Below are 18,021 nucleotides of genomic sequence, written 5' to 3'. Positions count from 1 at the left end.
CTCAGTAGAGACCTGCTTGAACTTGGTAGCTAAATTCTCCAAAGAGTCCATCCATGCTGGTCATGCTGCAGCCTGGATGTGATGAGGAGCTGAGAGAAGGAGAACTGGGACTTTCTGTGGATGGTACATGGCAGAAGGGCCAAATTTGGGGGGAATGGACAGAAGAGCCTATGCCCAATATATTGCACTCTTCTCCTGAGCCTGGAATGGAGCCCAGGATTCCTGAGTCTCACCATTACTATGCTGTTAGCAAACATCTTTGAAACCGACTGGCAAAATGTCCCATCTCTATTCAGTGCTGGTCCACATAGAAGATGACAACCTACTGTTGCTCTCAATTACTCCATTAGCTCAAGTGGCTGAGGTCTGTATGGTAGATACAAAGAGTCCAAACTTGCTGACGTGGGTTTCAATATGATGTCACATGATGGAGTTTGTTTATCCATTTTTTATAAGAAATTATGTACAAAAATACCATAAGTTAAAAGCACATTGTTTGCAAAGTCAAGCTCTCAAAACTTAGGAAATGCCAGAATTAAGGCTGCTTGTGCAGTCTTAATTTGTTTTCCCTTGTGCATATGCATTATGATTCAGACTATGATTTTGGCAGGAATGTTTTTAGTAAGTTTCTCAGCAGGGCAAAGTTAAATATTTGAATCTAACAGCACAGCAGACTTTTAGGGTACCAACAAGGAGAAAACAGCAAATTTGCTGTTTTATAGGCATAGAGAAATAGCTAGAGTACACAGTGTTAATATAATTTTTTCTTAACTTTGGATTTAGGATCTTAGTAAAAATATACATATTGTAGCTGGTAACTTTGTGTATGTTACTATTCCTTTCCTTACGGTCGTCTTTGAATGGTGATGGAGGTTTGCTTTCTTTCTAGTGGGATTATAATACCTTTCTTCTACTCACTTTTGTTCTCTGATCAGCTCTGTTTTGGTGAGATTATTAGGTAACACGTTACTGCTTGATTATGATGTTCAAAGTATTCACTTTGAAAACGTACACAGTGTTTATTATTACTTTGGCTTTTGAATGAAACCATTCACATAAGAGTCACTGGAAAGCTTGTTAGAAATTAATTCAGACGTTATGGGAAACTGAATATTTTAACATATAAAATTTACAGGCTTGAAAACAAAGCCTTTACACATCTCATGTTGTTTATATTATTTAATAGGTGAACATTATACCAGTCATAGCCAAAGCAGACACCATTTCTAAAACTGAACTACAGAAGTTTAAAATCAAACTCATGAGTGAATTGGTTAGTAATGGAGTCCAGATATACCAGTTTCCAACAGATGATGAAACCATTTCTAAAATTAATGCCACCATGAATGTAAGTATGTTGCATACATTTGAAAGAATGTTTGATGTTCTGGTATAAAGTATCCTTTTTACCACTTTTCATGCTTTTCCTTGCATGTTCTTCTTGAGGCAATAGGATTTTATATTTGTAGCAAGCTGGATATTTACTTTTGTTTTTTTATGAACCACTTAAGGAAAAATTTAGAGATACTCATCTAGTCTGGGTCTCCTTCCCCCCAAAATCCCCCTGTTCTTCTATTGGTTGGTGATATTCATCACCTTAAACTGAATTTGAGTGAAAACTAGGTTTTTCTTTTCGGAATACTGTCTATGGGGGATCCTGCTGTTGGTATCTATGGATCTTGTATCTGCTGGTCAGAACGTTTGACAAGCAGTGCTGTTGAGGGTTACATGTGTCCAAGGACATAAATGGGTGTGCAGCCCAAGCCACCAGTTGGTTCCCCCTTATCACTTGTGGCAGGGAATCAGAATGCTGTAATGTCTGATACCTGACATGGCTTATTCTGACAGAAAAGAATTCCTAGTTTTGTGGAAAGCTTTGTATTACTCTAATAACTTTCTTCCCAGTTAGCAGTACTTCAGGTTTAGTTGTGGAGCACTCATTCAGCGTTGAGGCAACATTTCCTGCCTCATGGCTGGCTGAGCTTGTGGCATGATCAAGATCTCAGGCCTCAAGCCCTGCGCTTTCTGTAATGGCCTCATGTCTGTCACTGGTGGATGCTGAAGATGCCTGTTCTGCTTTGAGGAAGGTTGTATCCCAGACAGAGCAACTGTCTGCTGGCCTTTTCCAATAGAAATTGATACATGAGGGACAACTACCTCAAACTCCATTTATTGTAGCAATCTATGAAGACTGTATTGGATTTGAGAACCAGGAGTCCTTGTGACATGTTCAGCCCTGCGTTGAAGCTCCAAAGTCCCTAAGTGCACTAGCAGGCCGGATTTGACTAGCTATTGATCTTTTTAAATGGATTTGCTATGTGAAACTGACTTGTAGTTATAATATGTTTATTTGTCTCCAAATGCTTGTTGTTTCTCTGATTTAATTTTCAAGTGTTGTTTTCCAGTTCGTATGTAAAGATACTGGGAAATAAGACTGAATTGTTCTGACTGTTTTACAGGGACATTTACCATTTGCTGTAGTGGGGAGTATGGAGGAAATGAAGGTTGGAAACAAAATGGTGAAAGCTCGACAGTACCCTTGGGGCATTGTACAAGGTAAAATCTGAATTTTGAATAGTATGTGAATGTTGTTTTCATTATAAAGCCCACTCAAGTTGCAGAAGTGTTTATGTTTCGATGTTAAGTGGGCTGATGCTGGCTTCTGATGCCGGATTGATAGGCTAACTGATCCAAAACATTCATGGCTTGATCTTCCAGGTCCCATCAACACAATGAGATTTATGAGTGCTGAGCATCTCAGAAAATCAGGCCATCAGATCCTGGATGTGGTGATTAGTTATGTTGTTGCACTGTAAGGGTGCAGATGGCATTACCAAATGTTACAAGGCTATTATATCTGAACAGAGGAGAAAGAAAGTGATTTCTTTTGTAGATTCAAATAGGGAATCATGAAAAGAAAAATAATGGAGCCTGATAAACAATGTTTATAGTTAATGCTTGAATTATGTATCACAAATCATGAGGCAGCAACTGGGTAAAAGAAACTAGGGACATTTTACCCCCAAAAAACTTAACTAATTGAATAGAAAATACCAAGGTTATTCAAAATACTGTTTTACGGTATAGTCCTTTGTATATCATGGATCAATATTACTATTATTATTTACTTGAATAGTGGAAAATGAGAACCACTGTGACTTTGTAAAGCTTCGTGAGATGCTTATTTGCACAAATATGGAAGACCTGAGAGAACAGACTCATGCACGGCACTATGAGCTGTATAGACGCTGCAAACTGGAAGAGATGGGCTTCAGAGACACAGGCCCTGAAAACAAACCAGTCAGGTAAGCAGGTGAATCCTTTAGCTTGAATGTTGATTTCATTCATTCCTTCCATTATGATCCCTAATCCTTTATAGTCTGAGGGAAAGGATGAAAAATTATATTCTTTAACCCACCACTAGAAACAAATAGTGCTGTCTGAAGGAAATATCAGTAATACATGGAAATTGTAACATTTTTATCTAGTCATCATCACTGTATACTATATATGTGATGTGACTATTTTAGAGGAGTACAGACTATTTCTGTATTTCTCATAGATCACTGATGCTTTGTTCCAAAACAGGATTTTGATTTATTTCGTGCAAAAACACATTTGGCAGCCCATGTTCTTCTACATATATGTACTCTATTCTCTATTCTTTTTTCTTGCCTTTGAAACTAATTCCAGCATAACCTTGCTTTTTCTTATACTTCCAACTTTGCTGTTTTGTCTCATTTGTTATTGATATCTGATGTAGAAGTGATAGTGTGGTTGGACTCCATGGTCAGAAATAATTGAATAAATAACTTCAATCTTATAAACTTACTGGTACTGCTTTTAACTTTTTTAATTTCTTTACCCATAAAGATTAGAAATTTGTTCATGCCACAGAAAATCTCCAAATAGCCTGCCATAGAATTAAGGGGGGATTCCAAAAGTTCTCATGAAAAGCAAAAAGAAAGAGCTTAGTTGTAAACAGGCTTTTTTTGTATAATCGCACTTTGCACAGCAAATCCTCATAATTCCTATTTCCCATTTTTTCTAACTTTCTGAATTTTTTTCTTTATGTAGCCTCTTCTTTCCACATACATGACTGCTTCATTTGTCCGTGCACATTGCGTGTTAGAATTCTTCCAGAAATAGACTTCTGAACTGCCAATTTTTCTCTCCTTCCAGTCTATAATTAGTAGTCGAATTCTATTGAGAATGGAAATCTGTGAAGTGCAATTTACTGCTGTGCAGTAGTGATGGCCAACTCTGGGATGGAATAAACATAAAAAACAACAAAATATCCTGGAACTTAAAAATGTTTTTTAATGTTCTGACTCATCATTATTTGATATTTTTATATCTGCCCATTTTTACCCAGTTATTACTAATACTAAAAAGTAACGCGTGTTCCAGCTATTTTTAGAATAATTTTTCTAGTTGCGTAAATTTTCGGTTTTCATCTTTATCTCTTAGAAGAAGCTACAGAGCTGCAGCAACAGATACGAACTGCAGAATGTTAATGTTTAGGACAACATGGTTTTTGGCATTGATTAAATAAATACCTGTTTTTAGCATTATTCTGTCAAGTGGCACATGATCATGCTAGACATGAGAGCACTTTCCAAAAGGTCTAAAGACCTTCAGAAAACCTCTCTAGCGACCAGATGGTAATGTAGAACATCAACTACCATGAGAGAAATCTGAATGTAACTGTACATGTATAGAATATTTGATTAGATAAGCTTGAGTTGTCCCTCAATCAGGACACTATGTAGTGAATTAAATCATTCATGACCAAACATAACAGGAAGCACATGAGCTTTCCATAAGTAGAAAACTAAAGTTCAGATCCAAAGCTCACTGAAGTCAGTGGAAGGCTTTCCATTTGCTTTTACTTCATGGACTTTAGGTCAGGCTTTAAATGCATTGGTAGCTGAATAATTCTTCCTTCAAATGGGGAAATTGTTTGTGTAAATGGCAAAAGGTCTTAGCTGGCATTAAGAGACAAGTTCAGTGATACCACTGTATTGCAGCTGACAAATCTAGTTTCAGCTGCTATTGGAAATGGCCATAGTCAGCATCTTAAATGTGTTGACTGCAGTACTGTCTACGTTTTCTTAATGTTGGTGTTCATATAGCTGCAATTTCTTCAGCAAAATACATATGGCATCTAAACTAAAGCTTCAGGCTGCTTTAAACTTAAACTATTTCCAGGCCTAAAGTTGCAGCGTTATACCTATATGTTTTAACACTCTACTCCCTGGATGTTGATTGGAATTGGATTCTCTGACAAGAAATCAGAATTATAGAAAGCTATAACTGCCATTGGTGTGCAGCTGTATTGGGGGCCTATTGAGTAGCTAGCCTACTGAGAAGCCTGCGATTGATGGCAAGCATACTCTTTTGTGACAGATGAATTAGATATGCTTAGCCACAACTATTGAAGGCATCATTGTTTTTTTAAGGAGGGAAATAGGTACAGTAAAAGAATTTAAAGAGAGGAATTAACTAACTGATTTATTGTGACAAAAGTAGGCAAGCGGGATCTGTATGCAATTCTCCCTGTGTTCTGTACCACAGTGAGAATTACATTGATGCCTAAAAGAGAAGGCACTTGGTTTGTCTGAAGGAAAATTTACATAACTTTATAATGAGAAGAGAGAATTGAGAGGATTCATTTGATATACAATCTGCCCAAAAATGCAACATTATTCATAAAGTATTTGAATAATATTCTGGCTTTGCTGCATCAAGAGCTTTGTGGTATTGCACGTATGTCATTTTGATGATTTCATAAATGCACTCATATAGTTGCCACTAATTAATGATTGATAATTCGTTTTGAATTTAATTTTAGTCCAAAACTGTTCCTTTTGCAGGCCAACAGTAATAGGTCTTGTATTGTCAGGACTGCTGATGAGGTCATAGGCAGAGAAAACCATAATTGGTTTTCATAAATTGTCTAGTATGAAAAACTATGTTGATAAGTGTCCATTGCATGTAAGGCAGTGGAATTATTATTGTGCCCCAAAGCATGCTAGGTACTCTCAGAAAACCTGGAAAGAAATGGTCCCAATTCCAAATTGAAAAGTTAGAAACTTACTTAAGGTACAAGTGGGTGTAACAAGGAATAGGAATGGGAGAGCAAAGATAACAATTTTTCATGGTTAAATAGGCCAATAAATATAGTAGTCCTCCTAATCTAATGTCCTCTGTGAGTTTGCTTAGTAATAAGAACAGTTAACTGTTATTTATTTGTAGCTGCATTCCGGACTTTTTTTGTTTATAATAGAATTCTAACAAATCACTATATCCTAATCCCCACAGGATTTAAATGGCGCTGGTTGTGATTTAGATTGTATTAATCTGAACTAAGGATGTCTACCCAACAAATCTTATACATGTGCCTTGTAAAAGAATATTTGTATGAAAAGAGGGATCAGCTGAATCACATAGGATCACGATGAGATAAGCTTCGCGTGTGAGGCCCTATCACAAAAGGGTATTACTAAGTGTAGTGATGTGTACTGAACAAACATCAATCTAAACAGATGTGTGGTATACAGTTTTAGAAATTAGAATTTATCGTCTAACACTTTGTAGGGTGTATGGTTCATCACTTGAAGTCAAACATAGCTGGTTTGGTCATGTGGTTAGAACTCTTGTTTACTAGCCCTGAAAATAGCCAACCTGTTACCAATCTGGAAATCAAGTTGTTGAAGGATTTAGAATTTAAAAGTTAGAGTGGAGGAGAGGAGATGTTGAGAGAGAGAGAGATAATGGTATGGTAGGTCTTTGAAGAGAATAAATAATTGAGTAGATCTGCAAGCTGCAATTTAAAAATCTAGAAATCTGATACTACTTGTATCATGTACTTAAATTACGTAGGCCTTTCTTTAAGATGAGTGTTTTTCTGTTTGCTTCCAGTCATAATCAGTCAGAGCCTGATTCTGACAGGTGTAGAGCACCTGCAACTTCCCTGGAGTAAAAGTTGTGATAGTCAGCCCCCCATTTATATATAGCCATTAATGCAGAAAGTATACCGACCAGAGCTATTGGAACCTTTAATGTTAAATTGGTATTCTAAAGCCCATTTACCACTTAGGCCTAGTCTACACTACGGGGGTGGGGGGTAAGGAAATCAACCTAAGATGCGCAACTTCAGCTATGAGAATAGCATAGCTGAAGTCGACGTATCTTAGGTTGACTTACCTCGCGTCCTCATGGTGTGGGGTCGACTGCCACCGCTCCTCTGTCAACTCTGCTTCCGTCTCTTGCCGCGGTGGATACAGGAGTCAACGGCAGAGCAATTGTGGATCGATTTATCGCATCTACACTAGACACGATAAATCGATCCCCGATAGATCGATCACTACCCGCCGACATGCTCTTAAACAAACGATCATTACCTGTACCTCATCAATTTGTAGGTAATCTATGAGTGGAATTCTATTATACTGTGTCCTGATCCAGAAGAAGTGTTTGTTCCTCTCTTCTCTCCTCTGCTGTAGATAGAAGTGTGTGCAGGCAGAGTCCAGAGTGAAGTGACTCCTGGCTGGAGCCTCCCTGAGTCTTTCCTTTGGTTCCTACGCTGGCAGGTGGTAGGAGGCTAGCTGACAGCTAATAAGCATCCCTCCTGTAGTCTACTGCTTGCTGACCCAATGCTATGTTAGGGCCTACTCCAGGATATTTCCTAAATTCTTTCCTTAGGAGATGTTTATCCTCTGGTGGAAGAAAACTGGCTGTTACAGGAGCATTGACAATATATGCTACTAGTCTAAATAAATGGGGAAAGATACATACGGCTTGCAAAATGGATGTTTGTTTACTTTCTTGGATTAAAGTTAATCTTTTTTTATTCTTTATTTTTCTGCATTCACAACATGTGTCTCACAAGCTTCCCAGCCAATTTTCTTTTAAAGGGAACAGAATGCCCAAAATTGGAGCAGCCAGTTATTCCTTGGGTTAATCATCCTTTTTTAAGCCATGGTGTCGGATTACATTTTAAATTCTTCAGAGCAGGCACTTGTCCTTGTTCTGTGGGGTTTTCAGAGAAGGGCAACGAGTGATTAGGAGCATGAAAAAGTTCTTCATGTGAAGAAAGATTAGGATGGTTTACCATAAAAAGAAGATGAATAAAAAGGGACATTATAAAAGTATAGAGAAGATTGACTGGTAGATTCTGTTGTCCCCAGGCCATAACATAAGAACAAGGGGAAATTAAGTGACATTAATAGCTGACAAAATCAAAACTGATAACATGAAGTATTTTTTCCCCACAATGCTTAGATGATGTAACTCATTAAAACAGGATGTCTTTGAAGTCAGAAATTAGTGAGGTTCCAAGAGGGTTTGGATGTTTGGATGTTCTTGCTAAACATATAGAGCAATGGTTTTCAACCTGTGATCTGCAGACCCCTGTGTGTCTGCTAACTGTTTTAAGATTTCCAAAGATGTCCGCACCTGCGTTTGAAATTTTTTAGGGTCCATAAATGAAAAAAGTTTGAAAACCACTGATACAGAGTTTACAGTTAGTGCTTAAAAAAAAAAGTGTTGGAAGGGATATAAAACCTCTTGTGTCAGGGTTTAAACCAATCTCTAACTACTAGGGGTTAGGATTACACAGTCATGGAAGCCAGACTCTCTCTCAGCTGCCTACTGTGGGGTTTCTTGCACCTTCTTCTGAAGTATCTGGTGCTGATCACTCTCATAGATGGGATACTGGACTGGATGGATCATAGGTCTGATCCACTATGGGGAATTCCTATATCTCATCTTTTGTTTAAAGTGCTATGTTGTGTGTATATATAAAGAATAAAAACAACAAAATCATGACAGCCATTATCGCTAAAAGGATCTTGAACCCCATCCTTAACCAGTCATTTAGATACAGATTGCCTCTTGTTCAAGCCTTTATTCGGATAAATGCCAAGGTACGTTCTGAAAGTCCGCTATTGTCAAATTTAGGAAACCTCTGGGATAGTGAGTCTGAGTCAAAGAACTCCCTGAAAACACCTTGCCCCATCTTCATAATTTAAATCTTGAGACTGTTAACTGTAGTGCCTTAACTCCTATTGAGTTTTGATACTGAAGAGTTCTAAAGCTTTTCTGTCAAATGAAGGGTTTTATTAATAGAATATATCTGAGAAGTAAGTTACCTGAATCACTCTTAAGGTAGGTTATTTGGATCACTCTCTTTATATTTCTATCAACTTGTAAATTTGATCTTTGTGAGATGAAATATTTAGTGTCCTACTAAGCCTGCTTAAATTAAGCTCATTGAACATGAGCAAAACTTGATTGATTTGCACCTTTGTTTTTAGGGTCCCCCTACTAAAGGGTTACACAGATAGCAAAAAGTCTATATCTCACAGCCACGCTTCTGTAGAAAGGTAGGTGGTAGTGCTATAGTGAAGTATTTGAAGTGTATTAGTAAAATATTAAACATTATTTACCTTATTTGTACGTAAATGCCTTTGTCACAAACTCCCTTCCCCCAGCAGCCCCTCTTACAGAAAGGGTAATAATATATCTGTATTATATTTTCATTTTAAAGCTGGAGTGCATTATACAAAGCATGTCAGAGCCAGTGCTGTGTACATTTTAAAAAGCATTTAACTGACCACAGTATACACAATTCATTAGATATGTATAGTGCCAACTTAAACTCTGATGAAATATAAACCACTCTTAAAATAAAGCACTTTTTAGATCGTTGTTCTGCTGACATTAAACATTGTGGGGAAGGTTGAAGTTATTACATGTTCTGTTTTTGTCATTGTGATTTGCAGAACAATACTATATTTTAGAAACAAACTGAAAAAAGAACAAAAAACAGTGCTTTTATAAGTGATTATTTGGTAAATCTGATATCTTCAAGACAGACTTCTTTGTGTGAACTTCATGGATGCATACCATTTTAGCCAGTATGTTTCTCTGCAGAACTATTCCTATAAATATAATTTTCAACATATATCTAAGTTAATGAATGTCTAGGAGAGGTGCCTTAATTTCTCTGTTTCTTTTAATTTGAAAGAAGATAGTGACAACTTACTCATTAAGATCTTGTGGTGATGATTTTTATTTTTAAAGAAGTGACCTGGTCTCGTCTCATAAAATTATTGATGTGGGGACCTTTCACCATTCCAGCACTAAATCTGAGCTGTTCAAGTGATGACTTATATTTGACACTTTTAATGTGCTCAAAAAAATACCCCGGCTGCAGGTCAACAACAACTATCTGTCTAGGAACTGAAATTATAGCATAGTATCAAAACATCTCACAGACATAAATTCATTAATCTTCCCAACAGCCTTTTCTTTTATTAAGCTGGTTTATACTTAGAGACTTGAGATGTTTACTACCATGACTTATTTTTTTAAAAATGGACTGTTCATTTGGTTGAAAAAACACACAGTACCTAAGGCAAATCTACAGTACCTAAGGCAGATCTACACTACAGCAGGGATTGACACTCTGAGGTCGATCCACTGGCAGTCGATGTAGCGGGTCTAGTAAAGACCTGCCAAATCACCTGCAGATCGCTCTCCAGTCAACCCCTCTACTCTACTCCCGACAAGAAGAGTGAGGTAAGTGTAAATCCCACAGTAACTTGACCTAAGGTACATCGACTCCAGCTACGATATTCACATAGCTGGAGTTGCGTAGTGTAGGTCGACTTACCACATTAGTGTAGACATAGCCTGAGATACAAGGATTGTGACAAAAGTAAGTTACTGTATCCCACACTGGGAGAGGAGAAGCGGAGGGAAAGTAGTGTTGTCACAATGATTAACTTAGCAATGGTGTCAAACTCTTACCTGGTAGTGAATTGGGGAGAGCTTTAGAGTAAGAAGAGGTGAATCAACCCCCTCTGCCATTACCCCACTGAAAGGATGTTGCAGTCCCACCACCCAACAGTCAGTGAGGCAGTAAGCAACAAAGTGCTGAATGTATGGAGGAAAAAAAGTAGTGAAGGAACTACATCTAATTTAATAATTGAAACATTCAGCAACAAGACTTTCATAGAAGGATGAAAGAAAGAGGTGGAGTGAATAGACTGTCAGCACCGGTGATGTCATACTTCCTGTTACGTTGACTCAAAATGGATTGATATTTAGGAATGGGGAGCTTTCCTGCCACTGTCATAGAATTAAGTACAAATAACAAGAGGTGAAACTGTTTCAGTTTATTGTAACATCTACATCAGCAAGTTCTGAATCAGGAAAACTAAGAACTTTTTATACTGAAGATTACTTTGAGTGGTAACAACTGAACAGGATTTAAATCTGTTAATGTGGCAAAAAGGAAGAACATAAGTTAATGAATAAAAAGATGTTGATGCAGTGTTTCAGCAGCCTGGAAGGAAGCCATGAACCTTGCTCTTGATAGCTGAGGAAAGATGCCAGATGCAGCTAGAAAAGGGAACAAGAATATTAAAGAAGGCAAACAGGGCACATGTAACACCAGAACAGAGAGGGACATCATTGCCAACATTACGACTTTGTCATGGTTATTTTTAGTAAAAGTCACTGACAGGTTGTGGACAGTAAATTCACGGAGGCCTGTAACCTGTCTGTGATATTTACTAAAAATAATGGGGAGGTCTGACATGGGGAGTGATTGAAGCCCAAGCCCCAGGGCAAGGAGGATGAGAATCTAAGCCCCACTGTGGAAGAGGGGGACTCCAGCATCCATGGCCATGGTGGCTGACAGTTCCAGGGCACCTGCTGCCTGCAGTGGCTCAGAGCTGTGGGGTCCCCCAGCAGCTGACAGCTGAAGCCCCGCTGCCCCAGGTCACACAGCTGAAGCGGAAAATGTCACTGAGGTCTCTGAAAGTCATGGAATCCATGACCTTCATGACGCAATCTTATCCTTAATCATTGCTAATAGTTTGAAGCTCCTTTTATTAAACTACTCATCAGTATTATTTCCTGTAAGAGACAGGCCCAGGTCCTCAGCTGGTGTAAAATAAATGGACTTATCTATACCAGCTGAGGGTCTGGCCCACAAACTCAATTATCGTAGACGTTGCTGTCTTACAAAACATTTATTCAGATACTTTTTGGAAAGAGCATTTTTCATCCAAGCGTGACAAAGCATTTCTCAAAGATAGGTAGGTTATCCTTTTTTTAAGATGGGAACTGAGGTGTGGGTACAGGAATAAAAACAACATGATCTGATTAACAGTTTTGTTGTTGATACCCTGCTTCTGTGTTTTGTGTCCAGGTTTTTGCTTGATAGCCTGAACTGTTTTTTTTGTTACCCTCTTAATAATTTCAAAGACCAGTATGGTACGCTTTAAATGTGTTAGCTTCTGTGAAGAAACTAATTTTTTTAAAACCATACTAACAAAAATGTTTTTGTTAAGGAAATTCAGACTTTTCAAGAAATAAGCCTATATTGTGGATATCAAAGTACTTGTAAAATCAGATATCACCTTTAGCCATGTGACTATCCCAGATATTCAATTTTGAAATCACATAAAGAATCCTATATATTTTGTTTGAGGGTCACATTATTTCCCTTTCATTCAGGTTGAGCCTTCTTACTTCACTTATTTCCCCAAGGATAGCTTTTTATAGGGCATAATCAATCTAACACCTGTTGTGTGCGAAGTAACATCTTGGGTGAAACATTTCAGAGATGCTAAGTTTTCACTTATTACGATCAGTCTATCCAAGTATGAGAGAACTCCTGGCCTTTTCCAACATATTGAGTGTCTTGCCACCTCCTTTTCTTGTAAACTCTGCATTTTGCAAAATGGAGATTGAGAGTGTTCCTACTTCATGTTTCAAGAATTGTAACAGTCCTAAACTGCTGTAATTTGAAGTGATGCAAATCAGATCAGTAAAGGGCTTCTTGTCAGTTTTTTTCAAATCTACCCAGGCATGTTTACTACAAAGGTGTAGGGAGTAGTTGCTTCTATTTAAGGTTGTTTATTACTTGCATATGAGAAATTTGAGAGATTTTTACATGAGCTGAACAACTTGTTGAAGTAATGTGCCAACCTGTATTTACATGCTTCCTTTATGTTTCATTATCTTACAAACAATATGATAGAGACTATAAATTCTCTGGACTTCAGTCTACAGGAGACCTATGAAGCTAAGAGGCATGAGTTCTTTGGCGAATTGCAGCGGAAGGAGGAGGAGATGAGACAGATGTTTGTGCAGAGAGTCAAGGAGAAAGAAGCAATATTGAAAGAAGCTGAGCGAGAGGCAAGTATGCCTGTTTTCTTTCTAATGTACAGGTGTTTGGAATATTTTAGCAAAATCACTACTACAATCATACCTATTAATTGTTAACTCTTGTATAGCACTAGAGCTAAAAGGACACAACTAGGTTCAGTTCCATTGTGCTGGACACTGTACAGAAATATAATAAATGACAATATCATTCCTCAAAGAGCATACAGTTAAAGAACTGGACAGATGGAGAAGAGAAATACACGTGGGCTTGGACAGAGTGATGGAGACAGGGTAACATAACAGTCTGCACAGTTCTTAGCCATTCTATAGCAATAATCGTAGCTCCCTATGGCCTGGCCATTATCAAATTGCAGTTTTCTGTATGCATTATGGCGGAAGTAAGTTTTGCGGAGGGAGCTGAAAGAAGGTAAGGTGGTGACTACAGATTTTGATTGGGAGTATTTTCCATACATCATGGTTAGCATGGGAAGAAGCACAGAAATGCTTGTTGAAGAGATGGGTGATTGAGACATTATTGGTGGAATTAAAGTGGGAGTCAATGTTGCAGTAAAATGAGTTAGAAGGGGTGGGGCTAAATTGTGGAGTGCTTTTAAAAAATAAAAAAAGGACATAATTTGTTTGATGCATTGAGGGTGTGGGAGGGAGCGATGGATGAAGCCTAAACTAGTAAATATCCTGTTTATATTATTTATAAGTCCACCATTGCAGTAGTATCTAGGTATATCTTTTAAATTGATCAAGAGAAATTGCAAGATTTCTATAGAATTCTTCTTCGAGTGATTGCTCACATCCATTCCAGTTAGGTGTGCGCGCCGCGCGTGCACGTTCGTCGGAAACTTTTTACCCTAGCAACTCCAGTGGGCCGGCAGGTCGCCCCCTGGAGTGGCGCCGCCATGGCGCCCAATATATATCCCTGCCGGCCCACCCGCTCCTCAGTTCCTTCTTACCGCCGTGTCGGTCGTTGGAACTGTGGAGCGCCGCATAGCTGTCCTCCACGTCCCTAGCTCTCCTTGTTATCTATCGTTTATCTCTAGCACTATTGTAGTTGTTAATTAGATTGTTAAGTGTAGATAGTAGTAGTTAAGTTAAGTAGTTTGTAAATAGTTCTTCGCCGGGGGCTTAGCCCTTCCCAGCACCCGGCACCAGGCTCATGCCTGGTTCGCCGGGCTTCAAGCAGTGTGCGGCCTGCAAGAAGCCCATGCCTACCAGCGATCCCCACGACGCGTGCCTGAAGTGCCTGGGGGAATCGCACAGATCCGACAAGTGCCGCATCTGCAAGGCTTTTAAGCCAAGGACAAAGAAGGAGAGGGATCAAAGGCTCCGGACTCTCCTTATGGAGGCGGCACTTGACCTGGCGGCTTCGCAGGCCGTGATCTCGGCGCCGGCACCGGATCGCACCGGCACCGAGAAGACTCCCCGGCACCGACCTTCTCCGGCACCGGGGACAGAGCCTAGGCCGTCGAAGTCTATTACTCCGGCCAGGCAGACCCGACTGGAGCGCCCGGCCTCAACATCGGCCGCGGCGCCGCCGGCACCGTCGACTCCGGGCCCGGCGGGTCCGTCGAGTCCGGTGCCGCCAAGCTCCCCCATGACATCTGGGGTTGAGATAGTGGAGCCATCCACACCGGAGACCTTCGCCTCGGCACGGGACCTCATAGCCATGACTGAGCCCACTCAGCTGCCACCCCCGGTACCTCCGGTGCGGGTCGTGTCCAGAGGCAAGCCTATGATGTCGGCACCGTCTCGGGACTCACGTTCTCGATCCAGGTCCCGACGTCACGGTCGCTCCAGATCCCGCCGCCGCTCGCAGTCCCGGCACCGCTCCCCTCAGCGGTACCGGTTGCACTCGCGGCGCCGGTCGACATCAAGACGATCGCGGTCGGACTCCAGCCGCCGATACCGGCACCGCGATTCCAGGAGCCGATCCAGACATTACTCGCCGCACCGGTCGACCTCCCGGCACCGAGCTGGTGGCAGGTCCCGATCCCGGCACCGAAGCGGCGCCCGGTACCGGTCCAGATCCCGGCACCGTGACAGAACCCGGTCCCGGTCCCGGCACCGATATGACTCCCGGCACCGGTCCCCGGCACCGAGACGATCGTCCGTGCCGGCCCGCGCAGACCCTTACCATCCAGGGTCCGCCCCGCCATGGCCCTCTAGGCAGCCGTCCGTATCTTCGCAAACGGACAGCGGGTATGCGCTGGGCACCGACCGGCAGGCGGCGCTGTTCAGCGATCCGCCACAGCAGGACCAAGGCCCACATCAATGGGGATTCTGGACACCCTGGGCATACCATCAGGCCCAGGGCCCCCAACAGCTCCCTGCTAGGCCGGCGACTGCGGAGCGCAGGGCACCTGAAGCCTCGTTGTCTCGCCCCCCTCCCTCCCCGGATGGGGAGGAAGGGTCCAAGCATCAAGACTCCGCTTTGGCTCCTGAGGCAGAGGCGAGGGCCGAAGGAGACCCGCCGTTAGACACTCTCTTGCCGGGGGTCTCCTCATCCTCCTCCCCGGATGAAGCGGTGGCTGGTACCTCCTCCAACAGCCCCCCCCCGCTGGACCTCAGGGCGCACCAAGACCTCCTCAGGCGAGTAGCCCAAAATCTGAGTCTGCAAGCCGAGGAGGTCTCGGAGATAGAGGATCCAATTGTTACCATCCTCTCGGCAGACGCTCCCACCAGAGTCGCCCTACCATTCGTACGAACCATCCAGGCCAACGCCAACACCATCTGGCAGTCTCCGGCCTCCATTCCTCCTACTGCGAAGGGCGTCGAGAGGAAGTACATGGCTCCTTCTAAGGGCTACGAGTACCTCCATGTGCACCCGACTCCGTGTTCCCTGGTGGTTCAATCAGTGAACGATAAGGAGCGTCACGGCCAGGAGGCTCCAGCCCCCAAATCCAGGGAGGCCAGGCGGATGGACCTCCTCGGCCGTAAGGTGTACTCGGCTGGGGCGCTGCAGCTCAGGGTCTCCAACCAGCAAGCCCTGCTGAGCAGATACGCCTTCAACTCCTGGGTGGCAGCAGACAAATTCAAGGAGCTGCTGCCACAAGATGCTCGCCAAGAGTTTACGGCCATCTTGGAGGAAGGCAAGAAGGTCGCACGCACATCCTTGCAAGCCTCTTTGGACGCTGCAGACTCGGCTGCCCGTACCCTCGCGTCGGGCGTAACAATGCGTCGCATCTCCTGGCTGCAGGTTTCTGGCCTTCCGCCGGAGCTCCAGCACACTATACAGGACCTTCCTTTCGAAGGCCAGGGCTTGTTCTCGGAAAAGACAGACCCCAGACTCAAGAGTCTGAAAGACAACCGAGTCATCATGCGGTCACTCGGGATGCACACACCCGTGACGCAACGCAGACCCTTCCGGCCGCAGCAGCAACAACAGCGCAGGCCGTATTCCCAGTTCCGCCAGCGGCAGGACCTTAACAGGCGCCGCGGCAGGAACGGAAGGCGCAGGCACTCGGGGAACCAAGGGGGGCAGAACCAAGGCTCCTCTAAGCCCCCGCCTGGACCTAAGCCTTCGTTTTGAAGGTGCGCCCGAGGGCGCAGTAACAGTTTCCCCAATGGATCCTTCCCCCCCCGTTTTCCAACCGCCTTTCGTTTTTCCTCCCAGCGTGGTCCCTAATAACATCAGACCGCTGGGTCTTAAGCACGGTGCAGTCGGGATACCGCCTGCAGTTTGTTTCATTTCCTCCTTCCCGCCCCCCTTCCTCGTCCCTCTTCAGGGACCCCTCTCACGAGCAATTCCTTCGACAGGAGGTGCAGACGCTCCTCGGCAAAGGAGCTATAGAGGTGGTGCCGGAGAACGAGAAAGGCAAGGGGTTTTATTCCCGCTACTTTCTGATCCCCAAGGCCAAGGGGGGCCTCAGGCCTATCCTCGACCTGCGAGAGCTCAACAAGTACCTGGTGAAGTTGAAGTTCCGCATGGTATCCCTGGGGACCATTATCCCATCCCTGGATCCGGGAGACTGGTACGCCGCCCTCGACATGCAGGACGCGTATTTTCACATTGCCATCTGGCCACGTCACAGACGTTTCCTTCGCTTCGTTGTGGGGCCTCTTCATTATCAATTTGCAGTCCTCCCATTTGGCCTGTCCACGGCCCCGAGGGTGTTTACGAAATGCATGGCAGTTGTTGTGGCGCAGCTTCGGCGCAGTCGTATCCACGTGTTTCCGTATCTGGACGATTGGTTGATTCGGGGCACGTCGGAACAACAAGTCTGCAGCCATGTCCGCGTGATCACCGACATGTTCGCCACTCTGGGCCTCTTGGTAAACACGGACAAGTCCACCCTGATTCCCACACAAAGGGTGGAATTCATCGGGGCCGTCCTGGACGCCACTGTGGGCAGGGCCTTGCTGCCATTGCAGCGGTTCCAGGCCTTGTCGGCAATCGTGCAACGGCTGCGGACAGCCCCCTTAACGTCAGTACGGACATGTCTAACCCTGTTAGGCCACATGGCGGCTTGTACCTTTGTGACCGATTACGCTCGGCTCCGCATGAGGCCCCTCCAGTTGTGGCTCATCAGTCATTACAGGCCGACAAGACAGCCGCTAGATATGTTAATCACAATCCCCCAGAGGGTATTAGATTCCCTCGGCTGGTGGCTAGACCAGTCAGTGTTATGTGCGGGTCTCCCCTTCCACCCACCTCAGCCCTCGGTGTCCCTAACAACGGATGCCTCGGATCTCGGCTGGGGGGCCCACCTAGGGACCCTGAGGACACAGGGCCTGTGGTCCCAGGAGGAGGTGGGGCTACACATCAACATGCGGGAGTTGAGAGCGGTCCGTCTTGCTTGTCAAACGTTCTGTCATCAG

At 43.1% G+C, this 18,021-nt stretch overlaps 1 protein-coding gene across 5 annotated transcripts in view; it reads left to right on the top strand.

Annotated features, from left to right (window-relative positions):
• Positions 1-18,021, top strand: part of SEPTIN10 (septin 10) — a 52,773-nt gene that overhangs the window by 23,470 nt on the left and 11,282 nt on the right. For 3 of the 5 annotated variants that reach the window (XM_050922321.1, XM_050922332.1, XM_050922362.1), the window contains exons 5-9: positions 1,187-1,348; positions 2,460-2,556; positions 3,137-3,305; positions 9,321-9,389; positions 13,086-13,218. In XM_050922321.1, the coding sequence (XP_050778278.1) occupies positions 1,187-1,348; positions 2,460-2,556; positions 3,137-3,305; positions 9,321-9,389; positions 13,086-13,218 (630 nt within the window). Of the gene's footprint in view, positions 1-1,186; positions 1,349-2,459; positions 2,557-3,136; positions 3,306-9,320; positions 9,390-13,060; positions 13,219-18,021 lie in introns of those variants that run through there. The other 2 variants (XM_050922352.1, XM_050922342.1) reach the window with 2 other exon arrangements.

This window comes from Gopherus flavomarginatus, chromosome 1 (genome assembly GCF_025201925.1).
Source record: "Gopherus flavomarginatus isolate rGopFla2 chromosome 1, rGopFla2.mat.asm, whole genome shotgun sequence".
Lineage (NCBI taxonomy): Eukaryota > Metazoa > Chordata > Testudines > Testudinidae > Gopherus > Gopherus flavomarginatus.
Note: the sequence above shows the minus strand (reverse complement) of the source record. Positions and strands in the feature narration are given on the sequence as shown.